Source organism: Ricinus communis, chromosome 8, assembly GCF_019578655.1.
Source record: "Ricinus communis isolate WT05 ecotype wild-type chromosome 8, ASM1957865v1, whole genome shotgun sequence".
NCBI classification, from domain to species: Eukaryota; Viridiplantae; Streptophyta; class Magnoliopsida; order Malpighiales; family Euphorbiaceae; genus Ricinus; species Ricinus communis.
In genome coordinates, this window is record NC_063263.1 from 14,478,147 (window position 1) to 14,500,790 (window position 22,644).

General features: G+C 30.8%; 3 protein-coding genes and 1 long non-coding RNA gene across 4 annotated transcripts; 2 read left to right on the top strand and 2 right to left on the bottom strand.

The window, feature by feature from the left end:
• Window positions 1–1,480: 1,480 nt before the first annotated feature.
• On the bottom strand, window positions 1,481–1,855 carry LOC125370923 (uncharacterized mitochondrial protein AtMg00820-like). Its single transcript, XM_048378380.1, has one exon. The coding sequence runs from the start codon at window positions 1,853–1,855 to the stop codon at window positions 1,481–1,483; it is 375 nt and encodes a 124-aa protein (XP_048234337.1).
• Window positions 1,856–8,321: 6,466 nt separating this feature from the next.
• Window positions 8,322–9,098, top strand: LOC8271866 (dehydration-responsive element-binding protein 1B). Its single transcript, XM_002532141.2, has one exon. The coding sequence runs from the start codon at window positions 8,331–8,333 to the stop codon at window positions 9,096–9,098; it is 768 nt and encodes a 255-aa protein (XP_002532187.1). The 5' UTR covers window positions 8,322–8,330.
• A 2,143-nt stretch (window positions 9,099–11,241) lies between these two features.
• Window positions 11,242–12,731, bottom strand: LOC125370818. Its single transcript, XR_007216899.1, has 2 exons — window positions 12,597–12,731; window positions 11,242–12,306 (listed from the first exon to the last, which is right to left on the bottom strand). It is a non-coding gene; the product is annotated as an uncharacterized LOC125370818 (long non-coding RNA).
• Window positions 12,732–21,637: 8,906 nt separating this feature from the next.
• On the top strand, window positions 21,638–22,418 carry LOC125370880 (dehydration-responsive element-binding protein 1B-like). Its single transcript, XM_048378240.1, has one exon. The coding sequence runs from the start codon at window positions 21,651–21,653 to the stop codon at window positions 22,416–22,418; it is 768 nt and encodes a 255-aa protein (XP_048234197.1). The 5' UTR covers window positions 21,638–21,650.
• The last annotated feature ends 226 nt before the right edge of the window (window positions 22,419–22,644 follow it).

The window sequence follows — 22,644 nt, forward strand, 5'->3', positions numbered from 1 at the left end:
AAATTTTTTGAGGTATCACCCACAAAAAATTTTCTCAACATATCCAATTTTATCAATGAGCTCTCCATTTAATCTCATCACTTAATTCGCCCGTCTGAATGTACAAAAATTCTAAGTCATGTCATCTAAACAAACAGACAAAAATGAACCATCTATATTAATAAGCTAGCTCAACAATCACAATTTTGATCCGGTTATAATTTCATTTTCTCTAATTCTATAATAAGTTGTAATATATCTAAGAGTGTATAGATGAGATGGTAAAGGTCTCTTTTAGTTTAACTAAGATCTCGAGTTCGAATTTTGAGTATGCAGCTGCTTTAAAACTATTGAGAATTTATTTTGTAATCTATAAAGGTCTTACTTAATACACTCTAAATTAATTTTAAATATATATATATATATATAAAGCTGCAACATTTTGTTGCATCTCTTGAGATCACAACTTTGCTATTATTTGATAGAATCAAAATGAATATATGAATTAGGCCGCTTATTGATTAGAATCTAATGGATAATCTACAATTAAATGATCTAATTTTAAAATTATAATGTGATTGATTGTTCCTACTACCATGACTAGATCAAACACAAGTAGCTACCTTGCAAGAATCCGGTTCTTGCAAAATTTACATATACAAGTAGATGTTGACTTTTAATATCTATCAATTATTCCTCCACGTCATTTATCAACCTTATTATATTTTGTAACAAATAATTAAAATGTATAACATCTTGCCTCCAATCATAGGTTTACTCTGAATATTAAAGTGCTAATTTACTCCAATAGGGCATCTACCAAAAATACAAAGCTTCAAGTATAGATGCATAGTGGGAAACCACTAACAATAAGTTGGAAACAGACTGTTAAAGGGCATTTCAAAAACTATTCTCCAATTTTTGGTCACCAATCTCTGCTGTCACCTAGATGTTTGAAACATCCTCCATCCTATTAATTATAAGTCTCCTTTTCTACTAAAACATTCATTCCTTATCATTCTTTAGAATTAATAAATGAATCATTTTTAAATTAAAAAATCATTCTTTTCTTAAAAAATTAGTATATTTTATTTTCAATTACAGGATAATAAATTGTTTTAATATTGTCTTTTAATATTAGTTTAAATAACTTTATATAAAATATTAATATGTAAATTATAAAAATAACTAATAAAAATCTGATATACATTTCTTAATGAATTTACATATTCATTCTTATTTTTGTATGGTATAAATATGTAAGAAATCATTGTTATTAAGGATGATATAGTTGTTATGTCATAGAACGTGTCATGTCAATATATATAGGCATAACATATGTTTTATATTATTTATACAAATATATAAATAATATAAAAAAATGACATATAATATATAAGTAATAAAATATGGTCTTAATTTCTTATAATTAATAATTCTAAATGTAATTATTCTAAAATAAAATAATTATATTAAAAATAATAAACTAGTATTAATAAATTTAAATAATTTGTACAAAGGTTTCTTCATAGTTAATACCATATTCTTGAGTAAAGCCCTTGGCCACCAAACGAGCTTTATATCGTTCTATTGATCCATCAGCATGACTTTTGATCTTATAAACCCATTTGCATCCTACAACAGCTTTATCAACCGAAAGATCCACCAAATCCCAAGTTTGTGTCTTTGTTAAAGCCTGCAATTCTTCTTTCATAGCTTGCTGCCAAAGAGAATTATAAGATGAAGGTTCATGTAAAGTAACAATTGTAGAATAACAATGATAATCATGGAGATAAGATGGTGGTTGGTGTACTCTAGGAGGAAGATCATTTGAGTGAGTTTCCGAGTATGAATCAAGGCCGCCATGAGATTCCATTGCAAAGGTATGCACCAAAAGGTCCAAAATGAAAATGCAACTCATGTATGAAAATAAGAGTCCAACCTTATAATGAAGCATTCAGTCCATTTTGAAGAATAAAAGCCATTTGGCTATGATTAGGCCTTTGGACTTAATTCATATTTATATGGGTTCTTATCTTTTGGGTTTTAGCTTAAGTAATTATTTTAGTTTATTTTTATTTAATTAAGGATTATTTTATTAGGTGTGAGTTATATGTGTGTTGTGTGGAGTTACAAATGAGTGCACATGTTTAGTTGTCATTTGGGAGTTACAAAATGAGTGCTATCAATGTAAAAAAACAACCATTTGAATGAGTTTTAAGGGGAATTAAAGGGAAAAACGTGGGAAAGTTCAAAAGACATCCATTTAAGTTTTCTTTGTCTTGTTTTGGCTATAAATATCAAAGCCAAATTCATTTGTAAATATATAATTTTGAATGATAATCTTTGTTTGCTCTTTATGAGTGTTTTTGCTTAAGTTCTTGCATGAACTTTGAACTTATCAAACTAGTTTTAGTTTGTGGCGTTCTCTAACCAAAATCTTGTGTTTGATTCATAACTTATCAAATCATACTTGGTTTATGGCGTTTGAAGTTGAATTCAAGTGCTAGTTTATTGTTGGAACTATTTTTTTCTAACTTCACTTAAGGAGATCCTTGGGTTTTGGAATCATCTTGATTGGAGGGTGTTTTCTTGCATTCCATATGGATCATAACTCATTAGTTATTGGGGTGTGTGGTTGCTAAGATGATGATTTCCTATCAATTTCTAATAATGTAGAATCCCCGAGACGTGTTAGATCCTATAGGATAGGCAATAGGTTGGTCATCCGTTTGTCCTGCAATAACAACGTTAGGAGAAAGAGGAGAATCCTCATTTTCATTATGGACAGTTTGTATTTCAAGAAATAAGTAGCGGACGGATCACAAAAGTAAGGTGGACTATTTGTAGACATTTGAAACTCAGAGACTGTAGAAAACATTTTATGTTCCCAAAAAGTAACATGCCGTGAAATACGCAGACGTTTAGAGATAGGGTCCCAACATCTATAACCTTTATGTTTGATTCCATAACCCAAAAAGCAACATAGATGCGCACGAGGTTCAATTTTGTGCGTTCAACCGTAAGAAAATAAAGCAAGCACATCCAAAAACACAAAGTAGAGTATAATCAGGAGGGGTACCATATAATTGTTCATAAGGAGTATGATTAGTAATAATCGGAGAGAGGACACGATTAATGGTATAAATAGCTGTGAGAGCAGCTTCGCCCCAGAAACGCTCAGGACAAGCGGCGAAAGTCAAAAGAGTGCGAACAGTATCCAAGATATGTATGTATTTTCGCTATGCACGACCATTTTGTTGAGATGTTTGTGGACACAATCGTTGGATGGCAGTACCATATTGGGACAAAAGTTGTAAAAGTTTAGAGTCTTTGTATTCCATGGCATTATCAATTCGAAGAGTTTTTATGCTACAAGAAAATTGAGTTTTGACAAAAGAAGCAAAGTTAGCATAGATTTCATATAATTGAGAATGATTTTTAAGAAAGTATATCCAGATAAACCGAGAGAAATCATCCACAAAGATTACAAAATAAATTGCACCGCCCATTTGTGGCTATAGGGATGGTCCCCAAATGTCGATGCACAAGATCAAAAATAGCAGAAGAAAAGGAAGTGCTTTTATTAAAAGGTAAAGCATGTTGTTTTCCAAGTTCACAATAAGCATAATCAAAGTTTTGATATTTAATATTTCCTAAAGCACCGCTAGAACATAAAGATTTAAGTCTAGAAGAAGAAACATGACCAAGGCGAGAGTGCCAAGTTGACGAGGGAGACATAAGCGCATTGAGATACGGGAAGAAGGGACAACATTTGTTTGTGAAGGGAGTTGAAGAGAAGATAGTTCAAACAGACGACCAACTTTACGGTCGGTCCCAAGGATCCGCCCCGCTTGTGGATCCCGCACATAACAACCATGACGAGAAAAATGTAAGTCAAAACATTTCTCACAAAGTTGTCCAACATAAATAAGGTTTAATGAAAGCTTAGGTACAAGAAAAGTGCATGGTAAGGACAAATTAGGAGTAGCAATGTGACCCATATGGCTGACAGATAGACAAGAATTATCAGCCGTATGTATAACAGGAGCATAAGATATGGCATTTTTAGTTTGGAATAAATGAGGATCTGCAGTCATATGGTTACAACAACCAGAATCAAAGAACCAAGAGGAAGTTGTAACTTTGGTGGCAGAAAAGGTAGAGGAAGTGGAGTTACCCGTAAAGGATTGAGCTAGAGCTTGTTTCAGTGTGTCAATGTCTATCTGACTTAATAGCTCATTCAGAGATGAGGAATTACCATGTGAAGAATCCTCCTCAATGGTAGCAGCTGCAGAAGTATGAGTAAATGCCTTACCAAACTTGGATTCGAATTGGGTGTACTTTCCTTGCTTGTCTTGTAACTTGAAACATTCAGAAATAAGATGCCCATCTTTATGACAGTACCTACAGTTTTTTCCTTTATTTTACGAATATGCAGTAGTAGCCAGGACTGTATCAGTAGAGAGGACTGACTGATGAGGTTTTAAATTTATTAAACGAGCTTTTTCGTTCAATAACTCTGTAACTACAGTGTCAAGATATGGAAAAGGATCCCTATGTAACAAAGAGGACCTTACTGACTCAAAGTCATCATTTAAAGGTAAAGTGAACTGATAAACTCTAAATTCATTTCTTTGTTTAGCATAGAGTTTAGCATCACGAGAATCATGCCAAATTAGTTCAGATAGTGATAATTGGTCCCATGCAGCAGTCATTTCAGATAAAAAATCATTGATGGATTCACCTGATTTTTTATGCATTCGAGTAAGAGTACCGTAAAGGTGAAATCTGTGAATGGCGTTTGTTATTAAATAGCGCTTTGACAATAATTCCCACACCTCTTTTGCAGTATGAAAGCGTCCAAACTAGAGCTTGATGGATGGGATACAAGTGTTTCGAAACCAAGTAAGAATTTGATGATTCTTACTGTCCCATTCTTCAAACTGCTGAACATATTTGAATTGCTCCTCATCTTTGACCTTGATTGGTTTTATTGCAGCGACATTAACATAGCTCCATAGCTTTCTTCCTCAAAGAAAGCTTGACATTTCTTGGGACCAAAGAACATAATTTTTCCATTAAGGATAGTAGTAATTGGATGTGAGACATCGGATTTCTCCATGAAATAAATGAGTCAAAATATCACAAACCTGGAAATATAAATTGTTGAAGTAACAGCAACAAATGGACTCCTTTTATTTAAAGAAAGTGAAATTTCCAGTAATGTCTCTAATGATTATAATCTTGGTTTCTGGAAAGTATAATTTCAAATGGATTGAGTAATAGAAGTGTATGATATCACATAAGAAGTCAAAAGAAAGAAACCAAAGTAAAAATACAAACAAACAAAAAAAAGAGACTAAAGAAATTTAAAGTATAGAGCCTGGCTCTGATACCATGTAGAATGATAAAGAATAATATGAGATTGTATTAACTTCTATATTACATGCCTTGGTACAGTCTGTATATATACGAAAACAAGAACTAGAAATAGAAACAAATAATCACTAAATCAATCACCTAAAATCAGCCCCCTCTAATTGTGGGTCAAGAATATAAACAAATCACTAAAATCTTGGAGTAGATTATTGACTAATATAATCTAACAAGCATATTTATTTTTGTTCTGTGTTTTAATTGAGACTTGAGAGGCCCTTCCAACATGAGTTTCATAACTTCAGAATCATCATGTCTGTTCATGCACATTGATACTTTACCTTTTGTTTGGAAAATAAAAATATTAGGTAGAAAGAAAGAAAATGAGAATAAAGAAAATAGAGTAAAAAATAATCAAGGAAAAACATTGTTGTCAGGAAATCAGAGAAAAATATGAGGAAGTAAATTATTTTTCACCATGTGAAGTTTAACTTTTACCTTTTATCTTTTCTCTCATTTTTTTCCCTTTTCTTCCAAACAAGGGAAAGAAGAAATATTCTCTTTTTTCTTTTCTTCCATTTTCCACTCTTTCTAGACCATGGGTTAGTGGAAATAAAATTAGACTTGGGACCTCTCAATTATTTGTCCATATTATTTACAACTTAAAGGGCATACTCAATTTAAGTATGGTTATAAGTTGACTAGCACATGTACTAACCCTAATTGAGATGAAACTATCCAATTAAGACAAATTCAAGTATGCATTTTCTCTGATACTATAATGGACAATAAAGAATAACTAACAAGAAAATAATAATAAAGAAGAGAAGTTTTCTTTTCTTTTTCTTGTGATTAACAACTCCTTTTTGCAATCAAATTATGAAATGTTGGATATTAATTATTGTAGAGGCTCTAATACTATATAATATATATCAAAGAACTATCAATTCAAAAGTCTAAATATTTAAATACAATTGTATGAATAGTTTTAATATTCTAACAAGATCATCATATGTACATGCATATCATTTTTTAAATATTGACTTGCTTTTCCTAAAGAACCTTCTTTTAATCAGTGCCGGCTCCAAGAGCAGTAAAATCTGATTTCAACAGTTTATTTAAAAAATTAGAATTCTAGTCCTTTTTAAATGGTTCAATATAGAATTAGTTTTGTTGGCTATATATGTAGGCCTAAAAAAATATTTATAATATCTAAATATAAGATACTCTATATATTTATATTCTTTAATTTAAAAATCAATTTTGATCAACTACATTGTAAAAGAGATTGAAAGATTTAGCAATATTGTCCATTTCAAAAAGAAATAGTAGTAAGATCTGATTTCAACAATTTATTTAATTTTTTTGCATATAAAGTCACAAGAGAGATTAAAATGACTTAGCAATATTGTCTATTTAAAAAAAATAGTAGTACAAAGTTTGATCTCAATAATTTAATGAAAAAGCTTTTAAATTTAGTTATGCATTAATTGATTTCGTTCATTATATCATGTGTGATTTATGATTATGGATTAGAGTTGGTGTCGTATTAAGATTGCTGAAATTTTTTACACAGCATTGAAACACTTAGATTTTTCACTAGCATTGAATATGTTGCATTTCAATGTTGTATTTTTCTATTTTATTATTATTAATAATATTAACTTTTATTGTTAATAACATTGCATTTGAAATTTATTGAGGTAATAGGATTTTAATTTTATTAGAAAGATATTTATATAGATGAATAAAATATTCAAGCTTTATTTTTTGGAAATTTTTTGAAAAAATATTTGAATCAATAAGAAATATCATTTTTACCGTACAAACTTTCTTTTTCAAGTATATTGCTTTTTAACCTTTTTTTTTTAAATTCATAGTGTTGTTATTTTTAGTTGTTTCTCAATTATTTTTTATTATTTTCAGTCGTGTTTCAATGATTTTCTATTTGTTTTTTGCTGTTTTTCAATTATTTTTAATTGTTTTTCAATTGATTTTAGTTGTTTTATTCAAAAACAACCAAAAAAATCTACTAAAACTGTAAATTTAAAAATAAAATTTCAACAATTATATTTTTAATATTTTAATACAGTAGAAATAAAAAATTATAAATTTAATAGAAAAACTAAAATATAGGTATTTGTGATTTCTTTTACTTTTTATATTATCTAGGGCCACCAAAATGTTGGAGCTGGCCCTACTTTTAATTATTGATAAGATTGGAATGAGAAAGGGCCAAATATAAAAAACGATTTTTTTTTTTTAAAAAAAGCAGCCAAAAATTTATAATATTATATTTTAAAGGGATTAAATTGAAATCTTTTTTGAAAAACTATAAAAAAAATAATTCCTGAAAAATAAAAAGTAATATCATATAACATATAATGTTATATGTTATATAATGACATATAATATTATTTATTAGTTATATTATTTATATTTAATTATTGATCCGATATAAATGCAATATCATATGCTAACATTTAATTAGTTTGCATAAACTGGTAAAAGTTTCTCTTTTATTAGCATTATATCATACTCTTTAAACTAACTATTGACCATTTCTTTGCTTCTCCTAAAAAATCTTGTCAATAGTCAGGTATTGACCTGGCTCAAGTACCCTATGGATCCAATGTTGTTCCTTAATAAGTGCAAACATACAGTGGGAAGACCAGACCGATCAGTCAATCTCTGGCCTATCCTTCACATTGCGAAGTGAATATAATTAAATGTGTTGATTAATTTACATGCAAAAACGTCAAATTCTGGGTGTGTTGCTCGTGTAAGAAATCGTGTCCTTTTCGCGGATTGAACGCAGAATATACACTAGAAAACGTCTAAATTCATACCATCTCTAGTCTCACGACCTACCTAGCTACCCTCCCTCCTTCACTTTCTACATATATATATATATATATATACTTCACTCCTTAGCTTCACTGCTCTTTAATATCTTTCTTTGACTCACCAGAATGGAGAAAAATGATTCGTCTTCAACGTGCAAGCTTTCGCCATGCAGTCCATGCAGCCATATTTCTCACCAGGCAACACTGGCTCCAGCAAAGAAGAGGAAAGCAGGGAGGACCAAGTTCAAGGAGACTAGGCATCCGATTTATAGAGGTGTAAGGCGAAGAAATGGGAATAAATGGGTATGTGAAGTTAGAGAACCGAACCTGAAATCAAGAATATGGCTAGGGACATACCCTACCCCAGAAATGGCAGCTAGGGCACATGATGTTGCTGCTTTGGCATTCAGAGGAGAGTTTGCTTCTCTCAACTATCTTGATTCAGCTTGGATACTGCCACGACCAAAGTCGTCTTCTCATGAAGATATTAAAAGGGCTGCTCTTGAAGCTGCTGAGGCTTTCAAGCCAAGTTCTACTGATCTATCCTCAACATCACCACCATCGTCTTCTTCTTGTTCGTCTGCGTCTTCTAAGCCAAGCCATGAAGATGATTTGAGATTTTCATTGATGGACACCCAAGATGAGAATGAAAAGAAAGTTCTTAATAATGGAAACTCTTCTTCCATGAATATAGAGCCTTGCCCTAATGTCTCCATTGAGATTCGCAACGAGTGTTCTGTCACTTCATTCTTGGATGATGAGGCATTGTTTAATATGCCAGTTTTACTTGACAGCATGGCAGAAGGTCTAATCCTTACCCCACCATCTATCAGAAGAGGGTTTAATTGGGATGACATGGCTTTTGCTGTGGACTTGACCTTGTGGAGAGACTAGTTTTATAAAATTAATTTCATTAGAGATTTCAATTGCCTTTTCTTTTTAATCAATCGGCTCGTCATGTCATTAGTTAGTGATTCTAATTTTGGAATCCTATAATTTGGGGAACGATCTATTTTGGTCCATAAGAAATTACTCTACATTTTCAGATAATGTTTATTTTATTATACCACTAAATTAAATTTCATGATATTAATAATATCCATAGATCAAAGCTCATTAATTAACGAATAAAGTAAAACTTATTTATCAGTTTGTGATTGTGGTCTGAACTCTGGAAATTCTGGATAATAGTTTATGATTTAGTACTTATTTATTAAGTTACCTAAATTTATTTAATTATACACAATATTAGTTATTTACACAATATCAGTTATTTACTAATGTGCACGATATTGAATTATTACATGGCAATGTAAATATAAAATTATTTGATTCTATATGAGAGGTAGCAAGTGAGATTATATTTTCTCTTATAAACCAACTTGAACCCTTATTATAAAATTGAATTCTATAATTTATAGTATCAATTCTATTTATAGTGTTTTTATAAATTGTAAAAATTATAAAATTATAAGACAAATATATCGGGTAAATAACATGAATTATAAAAACTAATATCAATATAAAACTATAAAAAAAAATTAAAACAAAAAGTGTCATGAACGTTATTGCATGGCCCATCAAATTTTATTAAAGGTCGCTAGTAAAAAGTTATTTAAGAAAATATGGTGAGCGCAATTTAGACAAGAAAACAGACCTTTCTATTGCGTTTACATGGGAGAGAAAAGCATATATTAAACAACACTTGTATAAGGAATTATTTACTAGTAAAAAGCCCCCGCATGTGCTGATAAATATGCATGAACGCAAGACCAATCGGTGGTCCTACTTTTCTAGCAGTACGTACTCTGGTGGGTTTCACGTTGAATTTGTTTTTCAGGCATAATTTCTGCAATCCCCATCTTTTATCTCTTCTACTTGCACAAAGGAGATGATATCTATCTTTCTCTTCTTGCCTGCCATGAGTGTGTCTTCTTCTTTAACTGTCGAGAAAACTTTTGTACAGGCAGTGTTTCATCCACATATATATGAACATGCTCACCAGAAGAATTTAAATACTGGTCCAGGAGGAGCAGATGGCTTTAGCATAATCAATTAGAAGATATACGATTAAATGGAAATTATGTGTTGATAAATGGTGAATCCAGCTGATTGATGTTGGCTCTGCTAGATAAAGCAAACAGTTAAGGTATTGCGCAGTGGATCCTGTAACCACTCCCATAATCAAAGTTAATAAGTTAATAGATAGAATAGAAGATAAAGAACAGTTTCTTTTCCTTTTTTAAATGACTCATTATTTTATTTAACATAATATCTATTGATTGAATTCTATTATAGTTTTTCTAATATTAATTGTAGGAGAGGTTTGAAAAATAAATTACCATTTATGTTAAGAGTTTTATCTAAAATACACGATTTTGTCACGTTTAAAAATGGATCAAGATCCAGGATGTGTGGCAAGTTCGCTTCCTTGTGATGTGAGCAATTTATTATAGTATTTTCTATTCCTCCAATAACTAGTTAATCTTATGTTGGTTTATATTTTGTACAGTTTTATGAAACAAATTTAAATTTCTATTGTAAGGTAAACGACTGCATAGTACTAAAAGGATTACAAGTAAGCAGCTAAAAATAAAACAAATTTGTTATCTCCCACCACCACCACCACCACCACCACCTCTAACTCTAGGACCATCATAATCACCTTCTGTGCAACATTGCCTATCATCTTCGCCTCCATCACCGTCGCTACCAGACAATTCCATCACCACCGCTAACACCAGACAACACCGGCTAAAAAGATTTTTTTTTTTTTAAATTTGTTTTGAAATGAGTTTGCTTTAGAAGTTTGAGTGTTTCGATTGTGAATTTGTATTACTATTTTTAGGAAAAATTGAAAAAAAGAAAAACACAAAAGGAAGAAGAAGAGAAAAGGGAAGAGGAAAAGAAAAGGGATATATATATTTTCCTTTAGATTAACAAATTTAATGCCATTTTAGTTTTTTTTTTTCTTCTTTTCATTCATATGAGATGATAAGTCACATCAGCAAATTAGAATCTAATAACGCACAAAAGATTGGAAATGCTTTTAAAGTTTATATACTTTTTTCGGAAAGAAAATAACACTGAAAATTGAAATGGCAAATTTGGAAAATTCAAACACTGCTAATGCAATTTATCCTATATCTTTTACAATTTAGACCATAGCTATTTGACGCGACGCAATATTTGAAGGTTTTCAAGAAATTGAAGTGATTTAGCAAGTTTGGAAAAATGGTTTCTTTCTACTGAGTATCGTAATAGCAAAAATTACTTGAGTTTTGGAATTCAAACAGTTGAGAATGTCAGCGATTTTGCAACAAGTCAGAGAGGCTGCAGCGCACCCTTCGGTACCATAATATCTCTGTCCAATACAATGACACTACACCGTGATTTCTCTGTCCAATACAATGACATATGCTACACCGTGATTCTCTGTCCAATACAATGCCATATGCTACAGTAAAGATATGATGATTTCCGGATGCAATTGAGACAAAATCTTGCCTCTTCCTATCTCCTCCAGTTCAATTTTTTCCCCAGATATCATCAAGAATTACAAGAACTTTCTTCTCCATTTGAAGTTGCTCATTTATGATCTGAGAAGAAATTTCTTTCACTAATATAGTCTTACCTACACCTCCCATTCCATATATCCAATTAAACAAACATTCTTTAACACCTCCATAAATCTCCTCCAAAACCAATGTTCTTGATTCAAATGCCTCATAATCTTTCACAGGCGGTAAGCCCTGAGGAGGGATGCGATAGGAAACTCTATTAAACTTCCCTTCTCCTCTGACTTCACCAACCCTCACCATCTCCTTCACTTTTCACTTAGCTGGTGGCGAATCTTTAAAACAGGACACAAACACATGAAGCAATTCTTCTATGCTCTATTATTATCTTCAAGAACAGCATCTGCCCATGATGACATGAATGGCTCTGATCAGCAATTCCTTTACATCAACTTTAATTTCTTCAGCTGGATTCTTTCTAGTCTTCCCCCTCAGAGCTGAACCCTTTCTTGAGCAAGGATAAGCTTTTTAACTTAATATTTCAGATTCGAAATGTTGGTATTGGAATTGAATACATAACCGACCTGGTGATCAATCAGATCAAGAAAATACTCAGCAATTATGGAAGTAATAAAAACCACAAGCTTAAAGGCCAATTTCTTACTTCTCTTTGTCTGTATTTCATTTTCAAAGACGTGGCAAGAAAACATACAGTCAAGAAGTTAACTAATCACCGAGTTACAGAGGTATCATAATTAGAAGTAAAAGAGAAGTTCAACCTTATACAAAAGCAAGAAAAAGAAAAAGAATGAGCAATAAATAAGAAATATATTGAAAAAGAAAAGAAAGTGATAAACAGAATAAAGAAGCTAACCTGTTTCCTTTTCAGCGATCAGAAACGGAGAAAACAATGAATAAAGATAAGTGCTCTTGCTTCATGGAAGAAAGCAACAAGGAAGGAGATGCCACGGAAGAATGAGTAGGTCAATGGCACAGGGACAGGCAATGATAACGGGTTCTCTACAAAAATAACTCTTTTTATAATAATAATTATTACTCAAAAACGTTATTTACAAAAATACCCTTCTCTAGAAAAATATTTACAAAAATACATTTAGATCAAATACCTAAAAAATCAACTAAATATTAATCATACTAATTTTTTTTAAAATTACACATGAACTAAAATTAACTAAAAATTAATAAACTTAATTGGTTATAAGAAAATATTAAATAAATAAATAAAAACCAATGAATAAAGTTAAAATTTAAAAAGTATAGGTTAGACAATAAACAAAAATTAACCAAACATCAATAAAACATAAACCATATTCATCGTAACATCAAAAAGTCATTCAAAATAGTTATATAATATTTTTAATTTTTTCGATTTACTATGTTTAAAAACTGAATTTTCAAAATATACAAAAACATAAACATAAGCTATTTTTGCAATTATTTCTAAAAAAGCGGACACGCATAATTTCTTCAATTATAATTGATATAGTATTAGAAAATGGGCCGGTGACTTAGTCCAAAATGATAGATTATATAAAAATTTTATTTCTATTGAAGGACATGTGTAAATAGAATAATAAAAGTCTCTTTTAGTTTAATTAAGATTTTGACTTTAAGTCTTGAATATGCAACTGTATTTAAATTTTTTGAGGTATCACCCACAAAAAATTTTCTCAACATATCCAATTTTATCAATGAGCTCTCCATTTAATCTCATCACTTAATTCGCCCGTCTGAATGTACAAAAATTCTAAGTCATGTCATCTAAACAAACAGACAAAAATGAACCATCTATATTAATAAGCTAGCTCAACAATCACAATTTTGATCCGGTTATAATTTCATTTTCTCTAATTCTATAATAAGTTGTAATATATCTAAGAGTGTATAGATGAGATGGTAAAGGTCTCTTTTAGTTTAACTAAGATCTCGAGTTCGAATTTTGAGTATGCAATTGCTTTAAAACTATTGAGAATTTATTTTGTAATCTATAAAGGTCTTACTTAATACACTCTAAATTAATTTTAAATATATATATATATATATAAAGCTGCAACATTTTGTTGCATCTCTTGAGATCACAACTTTGCTATTATTTGATAGAATCAAAATGAATATATGAATTAGGCCGCTTATTGATTAGAATCTAATGGATAATCTACAATTAAATGATCTAATTTTAAAATTATAATGTGATTGATTGTTCCTACTACCATGACTAGATCAAACACAAGTAGCTACCTTGCAAGAATCCGGTTCTTGCAAAATTTACATATACAAGTAGATGTTGACTTTTAATATCTATCAATTATTCCTCCACGTCATTTATCAACCTTATTATATTTTGTAACAAATAATTAAAATGTATAACATCTTGCCTCCAATCATAGGTTTACTCTGAATATTAAAGTGCTAATTTACTCCAATAGGGCATCTACCAAAAATACAAAGCTTCAAGTATAGATGCATAGTGGGAAACCACTAACAATAAGTTGGAAACAGACTGTTAAAGGGCATTTCAAAACTATTCTCCAATTTTGGTCACCAATCTCTGCTGTCACCTAGATGTTTGAAACATCCTCCATCCTATTAATTATAAGTCTCCTTTTCTACTAAAACATTCATTCCTTATCATTCTTTAGAATTAATAAATGAATCATTTTTAAATTAAAAATCATTCTTTTCTTAAAAATTAGTATATTTTATTTTCAATTACAGGATAATAAATTGTTTTAATATTGTCTTTTAATATTAGTTTAAATAACTTTATATAAAATATTAATATGTAAATTATAAAAATAACTAATAAAAATCTGATATACATTTCTTAATGAATTTACATATTCATTCTTATTTTTGTATGGTATAAATATGTAAGAAATCATTGTTATTAAGGATGATATAGTTGTTATGTCATAGAACGTGTCATGTCAATATATATAGGCATAACATATGTTTTATATTATTTATACAAATATATAAATAATATAAAAAATGACATATAATATATAAGTAATAAAATATGGTCTTAATTTCTTATAATTAATAATTCTAAATGTAATTATTCTAAAATAAAATAATTATATTAAAAATAATAAACTAGTATTAATAAATTTAAATAATTTGTACAAAGGTTTCTTCATAGTTAATACCATATTCTTGAGTAAAGCCCTTGGCCACCAAACGAGCTTTATATCGTTCTATTGATCCATCAGCATGACTTTTGATCTTATAAACCCATTTGCATCCTACAACAGCTTTATCAACCGAAAGATCCACCAAATCCCAAGTTTGTGTCTTTGTTAAAGCCTGCAATTCTTCTTTCATAGCTTGCTGCCAAAGAGAATTATAAGATGAAGGTTCATGTAAAGTAACAATTGTAGAATAACAATGATAATCATGGAGATAAGATGGTGGTTGGTGTACTCTAGGAGGAAGATCATTTGAGTGAGTTTCTGATATGAATCAAGGCTGCCATGAGATTCCATTGCAAAGGTATGCACCAAAAGGTCCAAAATGAAAATGCAACTCATGTATGAAAATAAGAGTCCAACCTTATAATGAAGCATTCAGTCCATTTTGAAGAATAAAAGCCATTTGGCTATGATTAGGCCTTTGGACTTAATTCATATTTATATGGGTTCTTATCTTTTGGGTTTTAGCTTAAGTAATTATTTTAGTTTATTTTTATTTAATTAAGGATTATTTTATTAGGTGTGAGTTATATGTGTGTTGTGTGGAGTTACAAATGAGTGCACATGTTTAGTTGTCATTTGGGAGTTACAAAATGAGTGCTATCAATGTAAAAAAACAACCATTTGAATGAGTTTTAAGGGAATTAAAGGGAAAAACGTGGGAAAGTTCAAAAGACATCCATTTAAGTTTTCTTTGTCTTGTTTTGGCTATAAATATCAAAGCCAAATTCATTTGTAAATATATAATTTTGAATGATAATCTTTGTTTGCTCTTTATGAGTGTTTTTGCTTAAGTTCTTGCATGAACTTTGAACTTATCAAACTAGTTTTAGTTTGTGGCGTTCTCTAACCAAAATCTTGTGTTTGATTCATAACTTATCAAATCATACTTGGTTTATGGCGTTTGAAGTTGAATTCAAGTGCTAGTTTATTGTTGGAACTATTTTTTTCTAACTTCACTTAAGGAGATCCTTGGGTTTTGGAATCATCTTGATTGGAGGGTGTTTTCTTGCATTCCATATGGATCATAACTCATTAGTTATTGGGGTGTGTGGTTGCTAAGATGATGATTTCCTATCAATTTCTAATAATGTAGAATCCTGAGACGTGTTAGATCCTATAGGATAGGCAATAGGTTGGTCATCTGTTTGTCCTGCAATAACAACGTTAGGAGAAAGAGGAGAATCCTCATTTTCATTATGGACAGTTTGTATTTCAAGAAATAAGTAGCGGACGGATCACAAAAGTAAGGTGGACTATTTGTAGACATTTGAAACTCAGAGACTGTAGAAAACATTTTATGTTCCCAAAAAGTAACATGCCGTGAAATACGCAGACGTTTAGAGATAGGGTCCCAACATCTATAACCTTTATGTTTGATTCCATAACCCAAAAAGCAACATAGATGCGCACGAGGTTCAATTTTGTGCGTTCATGTGGCTGTAAGAAAATAAAGCAAGCACATCCAAAAACACAAAGTAGAGTATAATCAGGAGGGGTACCATATAATTGTTCATAAGGAGTATGATTAGTAATAATCGGAGAGAGGACACGATTAATGGTATAAATAGTGAGAGCTACAAACGCAGAAAGTCAAAAGAGTACGATCCAAGATATGTATGTATTTTCGCTATGCACGACCATTTTGTTGAGATGTTTGTGGACACAATCGTTGGATGGCAGTACCATATTGGGACAAAAGTTGTAAAAGTTTAGAGTCTTTGTATTCCATGGCATTATCAATTCGAAGAGTTTTTATGCTACAAGAAAATTGAGTTTTGACAAAAGAAGCAAAGTTAGCATAGATTTCATATAATTGAGAATGATTTTTAAGAAAGTATATCCAGATAAACCGAGAGAAATCATCCACAAAGATTACAAAATAAATTGCACCGCCCATTGTGGCTATAGGGATGGTCCCCAAATGTCGATGCACAAGATCAAAAATAGCAGAAGAAAAGGAAGTGCTTTTATTAAAAGGTAAAGCATGTTGTTTTCCAAGTTCACAATAAGCATAATCAAAGTTTTGATATTTAATATTTCCTAAAGCACCGCTAGAACATAAAGATTTAAGTCTAGAAGAAGAAACATGACCAAGGCGAGAGTGCCAAGTTGACGAGGAGACATAAGCGCATTGAGATACAGAAGAAGGGACAACATTTGTTTGTGAAGGGAGTTGAAGAGAAGATAGTTCAAACAGACGACCAACTTTACGGTCGGTCCCAAGGATCTGCCCGTTTGTGGATCCCGCACATAACAACCATGACGAGAAAATGTAAGTCAAAACATTTCTCACAAAGTTGTCCAACATAAATAAGGTTTAATGAAAGCTTAGGTACAAGAAAAGTGCATGGTAAGGACAAATTAGGAGTAGCAATGTGACCCATATGGCTGACAGATAGACAAGAATTATCAGCCGTATGTATAACAGGAGCATAAGATATGGCATTTTTAGTTTGGAATAAATGAGGATCTGCAGTCATGGTTACAACAACCAGAATCAAAGAACCAAGAGGAAGTTGTAACTTTGGTGGCAGAAAAGGTAGAGGAAGTGGAGTTACCCGTAAAGGATTGAGCTAGAGCTTGTTTCGGTGTGTCAATGTCTATCCCGACTTAATAGCTCATTCGGAGATGAGGAATTACCATGTGAAGAATCCTCCTCAATGGTAGCAGCTGCAGAAGTATGAGTAAATGCCTTACCAAACTTGGATTCGAATTGGGTGTACTTTCCTTGCTTGTCTTGTAACTTGAAACATTCAGAAATAAGATGCCCATCTTTATGACAGTACCTACAGTTTTTTCCTTTATTTTACGAATATCAGTAGCGGGATCAGACGAGAGAGGACTGACTGATGAGGTTTTAAATTTATTAAACGAGCTTTTTCGTTCAATAACTCTGTAACTACAGTGTCAAGATATGGAAAAGGATCCCTATGTAACAAAGAGGACCTTACTGACTCAAAGTCATCATTTAAAGGTAAAGTGAACTGATAAACTCTAAATTCATTTCTTTGTTTAGCATAGAGTTTAGCATCACGAGAATCATGCCAAATTAGTTCAGATAGTGATAATTGGTCCCATGCAGCAGTCATTTCAGATAAAAAATCATTGATGGATTCACCTGATTTTTTATGCATTCGAGTAAGAGTACCGTAAAGGTGAAATCTGTGAATGGCGTTTGTTATTAAATAGCGCTTTGACAATAATTCCCACACCTCTTTTGCAGTATGAAAGCGTCCAAACTAGAGCTTGATGGATGGGATACAAGTGTTTCGAAACCAAGTAAGAATTTGATGATTCTTACTGTCCCATTCTTCAAACTGCTGAACATATTTGAATTGCTCCTCATCTTTGACCTTGATTGGTTTTATTGCAGCGACATTAACATAGCTCCATAGCTTTCTTCCTCAAAGAAAGCTTGACATTTCTTGGGACCAAAGAACATAATTTTTTCCATTAAGGATAGTAGTAATTGGATGTGAGACATCAGATTTCTCCATGAAATAAATGAGTCAAAATATCACAAACCTGGAAATATAAATTGTTGAAGTAACAGCAACAAATGGACTCCTTTTATTTAAAGAAAGTGAAATTTCCAGTAATGTCTCTAATGATTATAATCTTGGTTTCTGGAAAGTATAATTTCAAATGGATTGAGTAATAGAAGTGTATGATATCACATAAGAAGTCAAAAGAAAGAAACCAAAGTAAAAATACAAACAAACAAAAAAAAGAGACTAAAGAAATTTAAAGTATAGAGCCTGGCTCTGATACCATGTAGAATGATAAAGAATAATATGAGATTGTATTAACTTCTATATTACATGCCTTGGTACAGGTCTGTATATATACAGAAAACAAGAACTAGAAATAGAAACAAATAATCACTAAATCAATCACCTAAAATCAGCCCCTCTAATTGTGGGTCAAGAATATAAACAAATCACTAAAATCTTGGAGTAGATTATTGACTAATATAATCTAACAAGCATATTTATTTTTGTTCTGTGTTTTAATTGAGACTTGAGAGGCCCTTCCAACATGAGTTTCATAACTTCAGAATCATCATGTCTGTTCATGCACATTGATACTTTACCTTTTGTTTGGAAAATAAAAATATTAGGTAGAAAGAAAGAAAATGAGAATAAAGAAAATAGAGTAAAAAATAATCAAGGAAAAACATTGTTGTCAGGAAATCAGAGAAAAATATGAGGAAGTAAATTATTTTTCACCATGTGAAGTTTAACTTTTACCTTTTATCTTTTCTCTCATTTTTTTCCCTTTTCTTCCAAACAAGGGAAAGAAGAAATATTCTCTTTTTTCTTTTCTTCCATTTTCCACTCTTTCTAGACCATGGGTTAGTGGAAATAAAATTAGACTTGGGACCTCTCAATTATTTGTCCATATTATTTACAACTTAAAGGGCATACTCAATTTAAGTATGGTTATAAGTTGACTAGCACATGTACTAACCCTAATTGAGATGAAACTATCCAATTAAGACAAATTCAAGTATGCATTTTCTCTGATACTATAATGGACAATAAAGAATAACTAACAAGAAAATAATAATAAAGAAGAGAAGTTTTCTTTTCTTTTTCTTGTGATTAACAACTCCTTTTTGCAATCAAATTATGAAATGTTGGATATTAATTATTGTAGAGGCTCTAATACTATATAATATATATCAAAGAACTATCAATTCAAAAGTCTAAATATTTAAATACAATTGTATGAATAGTTTTAATATTCTAACAAGATCATCATATGTACATGCATATCATTTTTTTAAATATTGACTTGCTTTTTCCTAAAGAACCTTCTTTTAATCAGTGCCGGCTCCAAGAGCAGTAAAATCTGATTTCAACAGTTTATTTAAAAATTAGAATTCTAGTCCTTTTTAAATGGTTCAATATAGAATTAGTTTTGTTGGCTATATATGTAGGCCTAAAAAAATATTTATAATATCTAAATATAAGATACTCTATATATTTATATTCTTTAATTTAAAAATCAATTTTGATCAACTACATTGTAAAAGAGATTGAAAGATTTAGCAATATTGTCCATTTCAAAAAGAAATAGTAGTAAGATCTGATTTCAACAATTTATTTAATTTTTTTGCATATAAAGTCACAAGAGAGATTAAAATGACTTAGCAATATTGTCTATTTAAAAAAAATAGTAGTACAAAGTTTGATCTCAATAATTTAATGAAAAAGCTTTTAAATTTAGTTATGCATTAATTGATTTCGTTCATTATATCATGTGTGATTTATGATTATGGATTAGAGTTGGTGTCGTATTAAGATTGCTGAAATTTTTTACACAGCATTGAAACACTTAGATTTTTCACTAGCATTGAATATGTTGCATTTCAATGTTGTATTTTTCTATTTTATTATTATTAATAATATTAACTTTTATTGTTAATAACATTGCATTTGAAATTTATTGAGGTAATAGGATTTTAATTTTATTAGAAAGATATTTATATAGATGAATAAAATATTCAAGCTTTATTTTTGGAAATTTTTGAAAAATATTTGAATCAATAAGAAATATCATTTTTACCGTACAAACTTTCTTTTCAAGTATATTGCTTTTTAACCTTTTTTTTTAAATTCATAGTGTTGTTATTTTTAGTTGTTTCTCAATTATTTTTATTATTTTCAGTCGTGTTTCAATGATTTTCTATTTGTTTTTGCTGTTTTTCAATTATTTTTAATTGTTTTTCAATTGATTTTAGTTGTTTTATTCAAAAACAACCAAAAATCTACTAAAACTGTAAATTTAAAAATAAAATTTCAACAATTATATTTTTAATATTTTAATACAGTAGAAATAAAAATTATAAATTTAATAGAAAAACTAAAATATAGGTATTTGTGATTTCTTTTACTTTTATATTATCTAGGGCCACCAAAATGTTGGAGCTGGCCCTACTTTTAATTATTGATAAGATTGGAATGAGAAAGGGCCAAATATAAAAAACGATTTTTTTTTTTTTAAAAAAAGCAGCCAAAAATTTATAATATTATATTTTAAAGGGATTAAATTGAAATCTTTTTTGAAAAACTATAAAAAAAATAATTCCTGAAAAATAAAAAGTAATATCATATAACATATAATGTTATATGTTATATAATGACATATAATATTATTTATTAGTTATATTATTTATATTTAATTATTGATCCGATATAAATGCAATATCATATGCTAACATTTAATTAGTTTGCATAAACTGGTAAAAGTTTCTCTTTTATTAGCATTATATCATACTCTTTAAACTAACTATTGACCATTTCTTTGCTTCTCCTAAAAAATCTTGTCAATAGTCAGGTATTGACCTGGCTCAAGTACCCTATGGATCCAATGTTGTTCCTTAATAAGTGCAAACATACAGTGGGAAGACCAGACCGATCAGTCAATCTCTGGCCTATCCTTCACATTGCGAAGTGAATATAATTAAATGTGTTGATTAATTTACATGCAAAAACGTCAAATTCTGGGTGTGTTGCTCGTGTAAGAAATCGTGTCCTTTTCGCGGATTGAACGCAGAATATACACTAGAAAACGTCTAAATTCATACCATCTCTAGTCTCACGACCTACCTAGCTACCCTCCCTCCTTCACTTTCTACATATATATATATATATATACTTCACTCCTTAGCTTCACTGCTCTTTAATATCTTTCTTTGACTCACCAGAATGGAGAAAAATGATTCGTCTTCAACGTGCAAGCTTTCGCCATGCAGTCCATGCAGCCATATTTCTCACCAGGCAACACTGGCTCCAGCAAAGAAGAGGAAAGCAGGGAGGACCAAGTTCAAGGAGACTAGGCATCCGATTTATAGAGGTGTAAGGCGAAGAAATGGGAATAAATGGGTATGTGAAGTTAGAGAACCGAACCTGAAATCAAGAATATGGCTAGGGACATACCCTACCCCAGAAATGGCAGCTAGGGCACATGATGTTGCTGCTTTGGCATTCAGAGGAGAGTTTGCTTCTCTCAACTATCTTGATTCAGCTTGGATACTGCCACGACCAAAGTCGTCTTCTCATGAAGATATTAAAAGGGCTGCTCTTGAAGCTGCTGAGGCTTTCAAGCCAAGTTCTACTGATCTATCCTCAACATCACCACCATCGTCTTCTTCTTGTTCGTCTGCGTCTTCTAAGCCAAGCCATGAAGATGATTTGAGATTTTCATTGATGGACACCCAAGATGAGAATGAAAAGAAAGTTCTTAATAATGGAAACTCTTCTTCCATGAATATAGAGCCTTGCCCTAATGTCTCCATTGAGATTCGCAACGAGTGTTCTGTCACTTCATTCTTGGATGATGAGGCATTGTTTAATATGCCAGTTTTACTTGACAGCATGGCAGAAGGTCTAATCCTTACCCCACCATCTATCAGAAGAGGGTTTAATTGGGATGACATGGCTTTTGCTGTGGACTTGACCTTGTGGAGAGACTAGTTTTATAAAATTAATTTCATTAGAGATTTCAATTGCCTTTTCTTTTTAATCAATCGGCTCGTCATGTCATTAGTTAGTGATTCTAATTTTGGAATCCTATAATTTGGGGAACGATCTATTTTGGTCCATAAGAAATTACTCTACATTTTCAGATAATGTTTATTTTATTATACCACTAAATTAAATTTCATGATATTAATAATATCCATAGATCAAAGCTCATTAA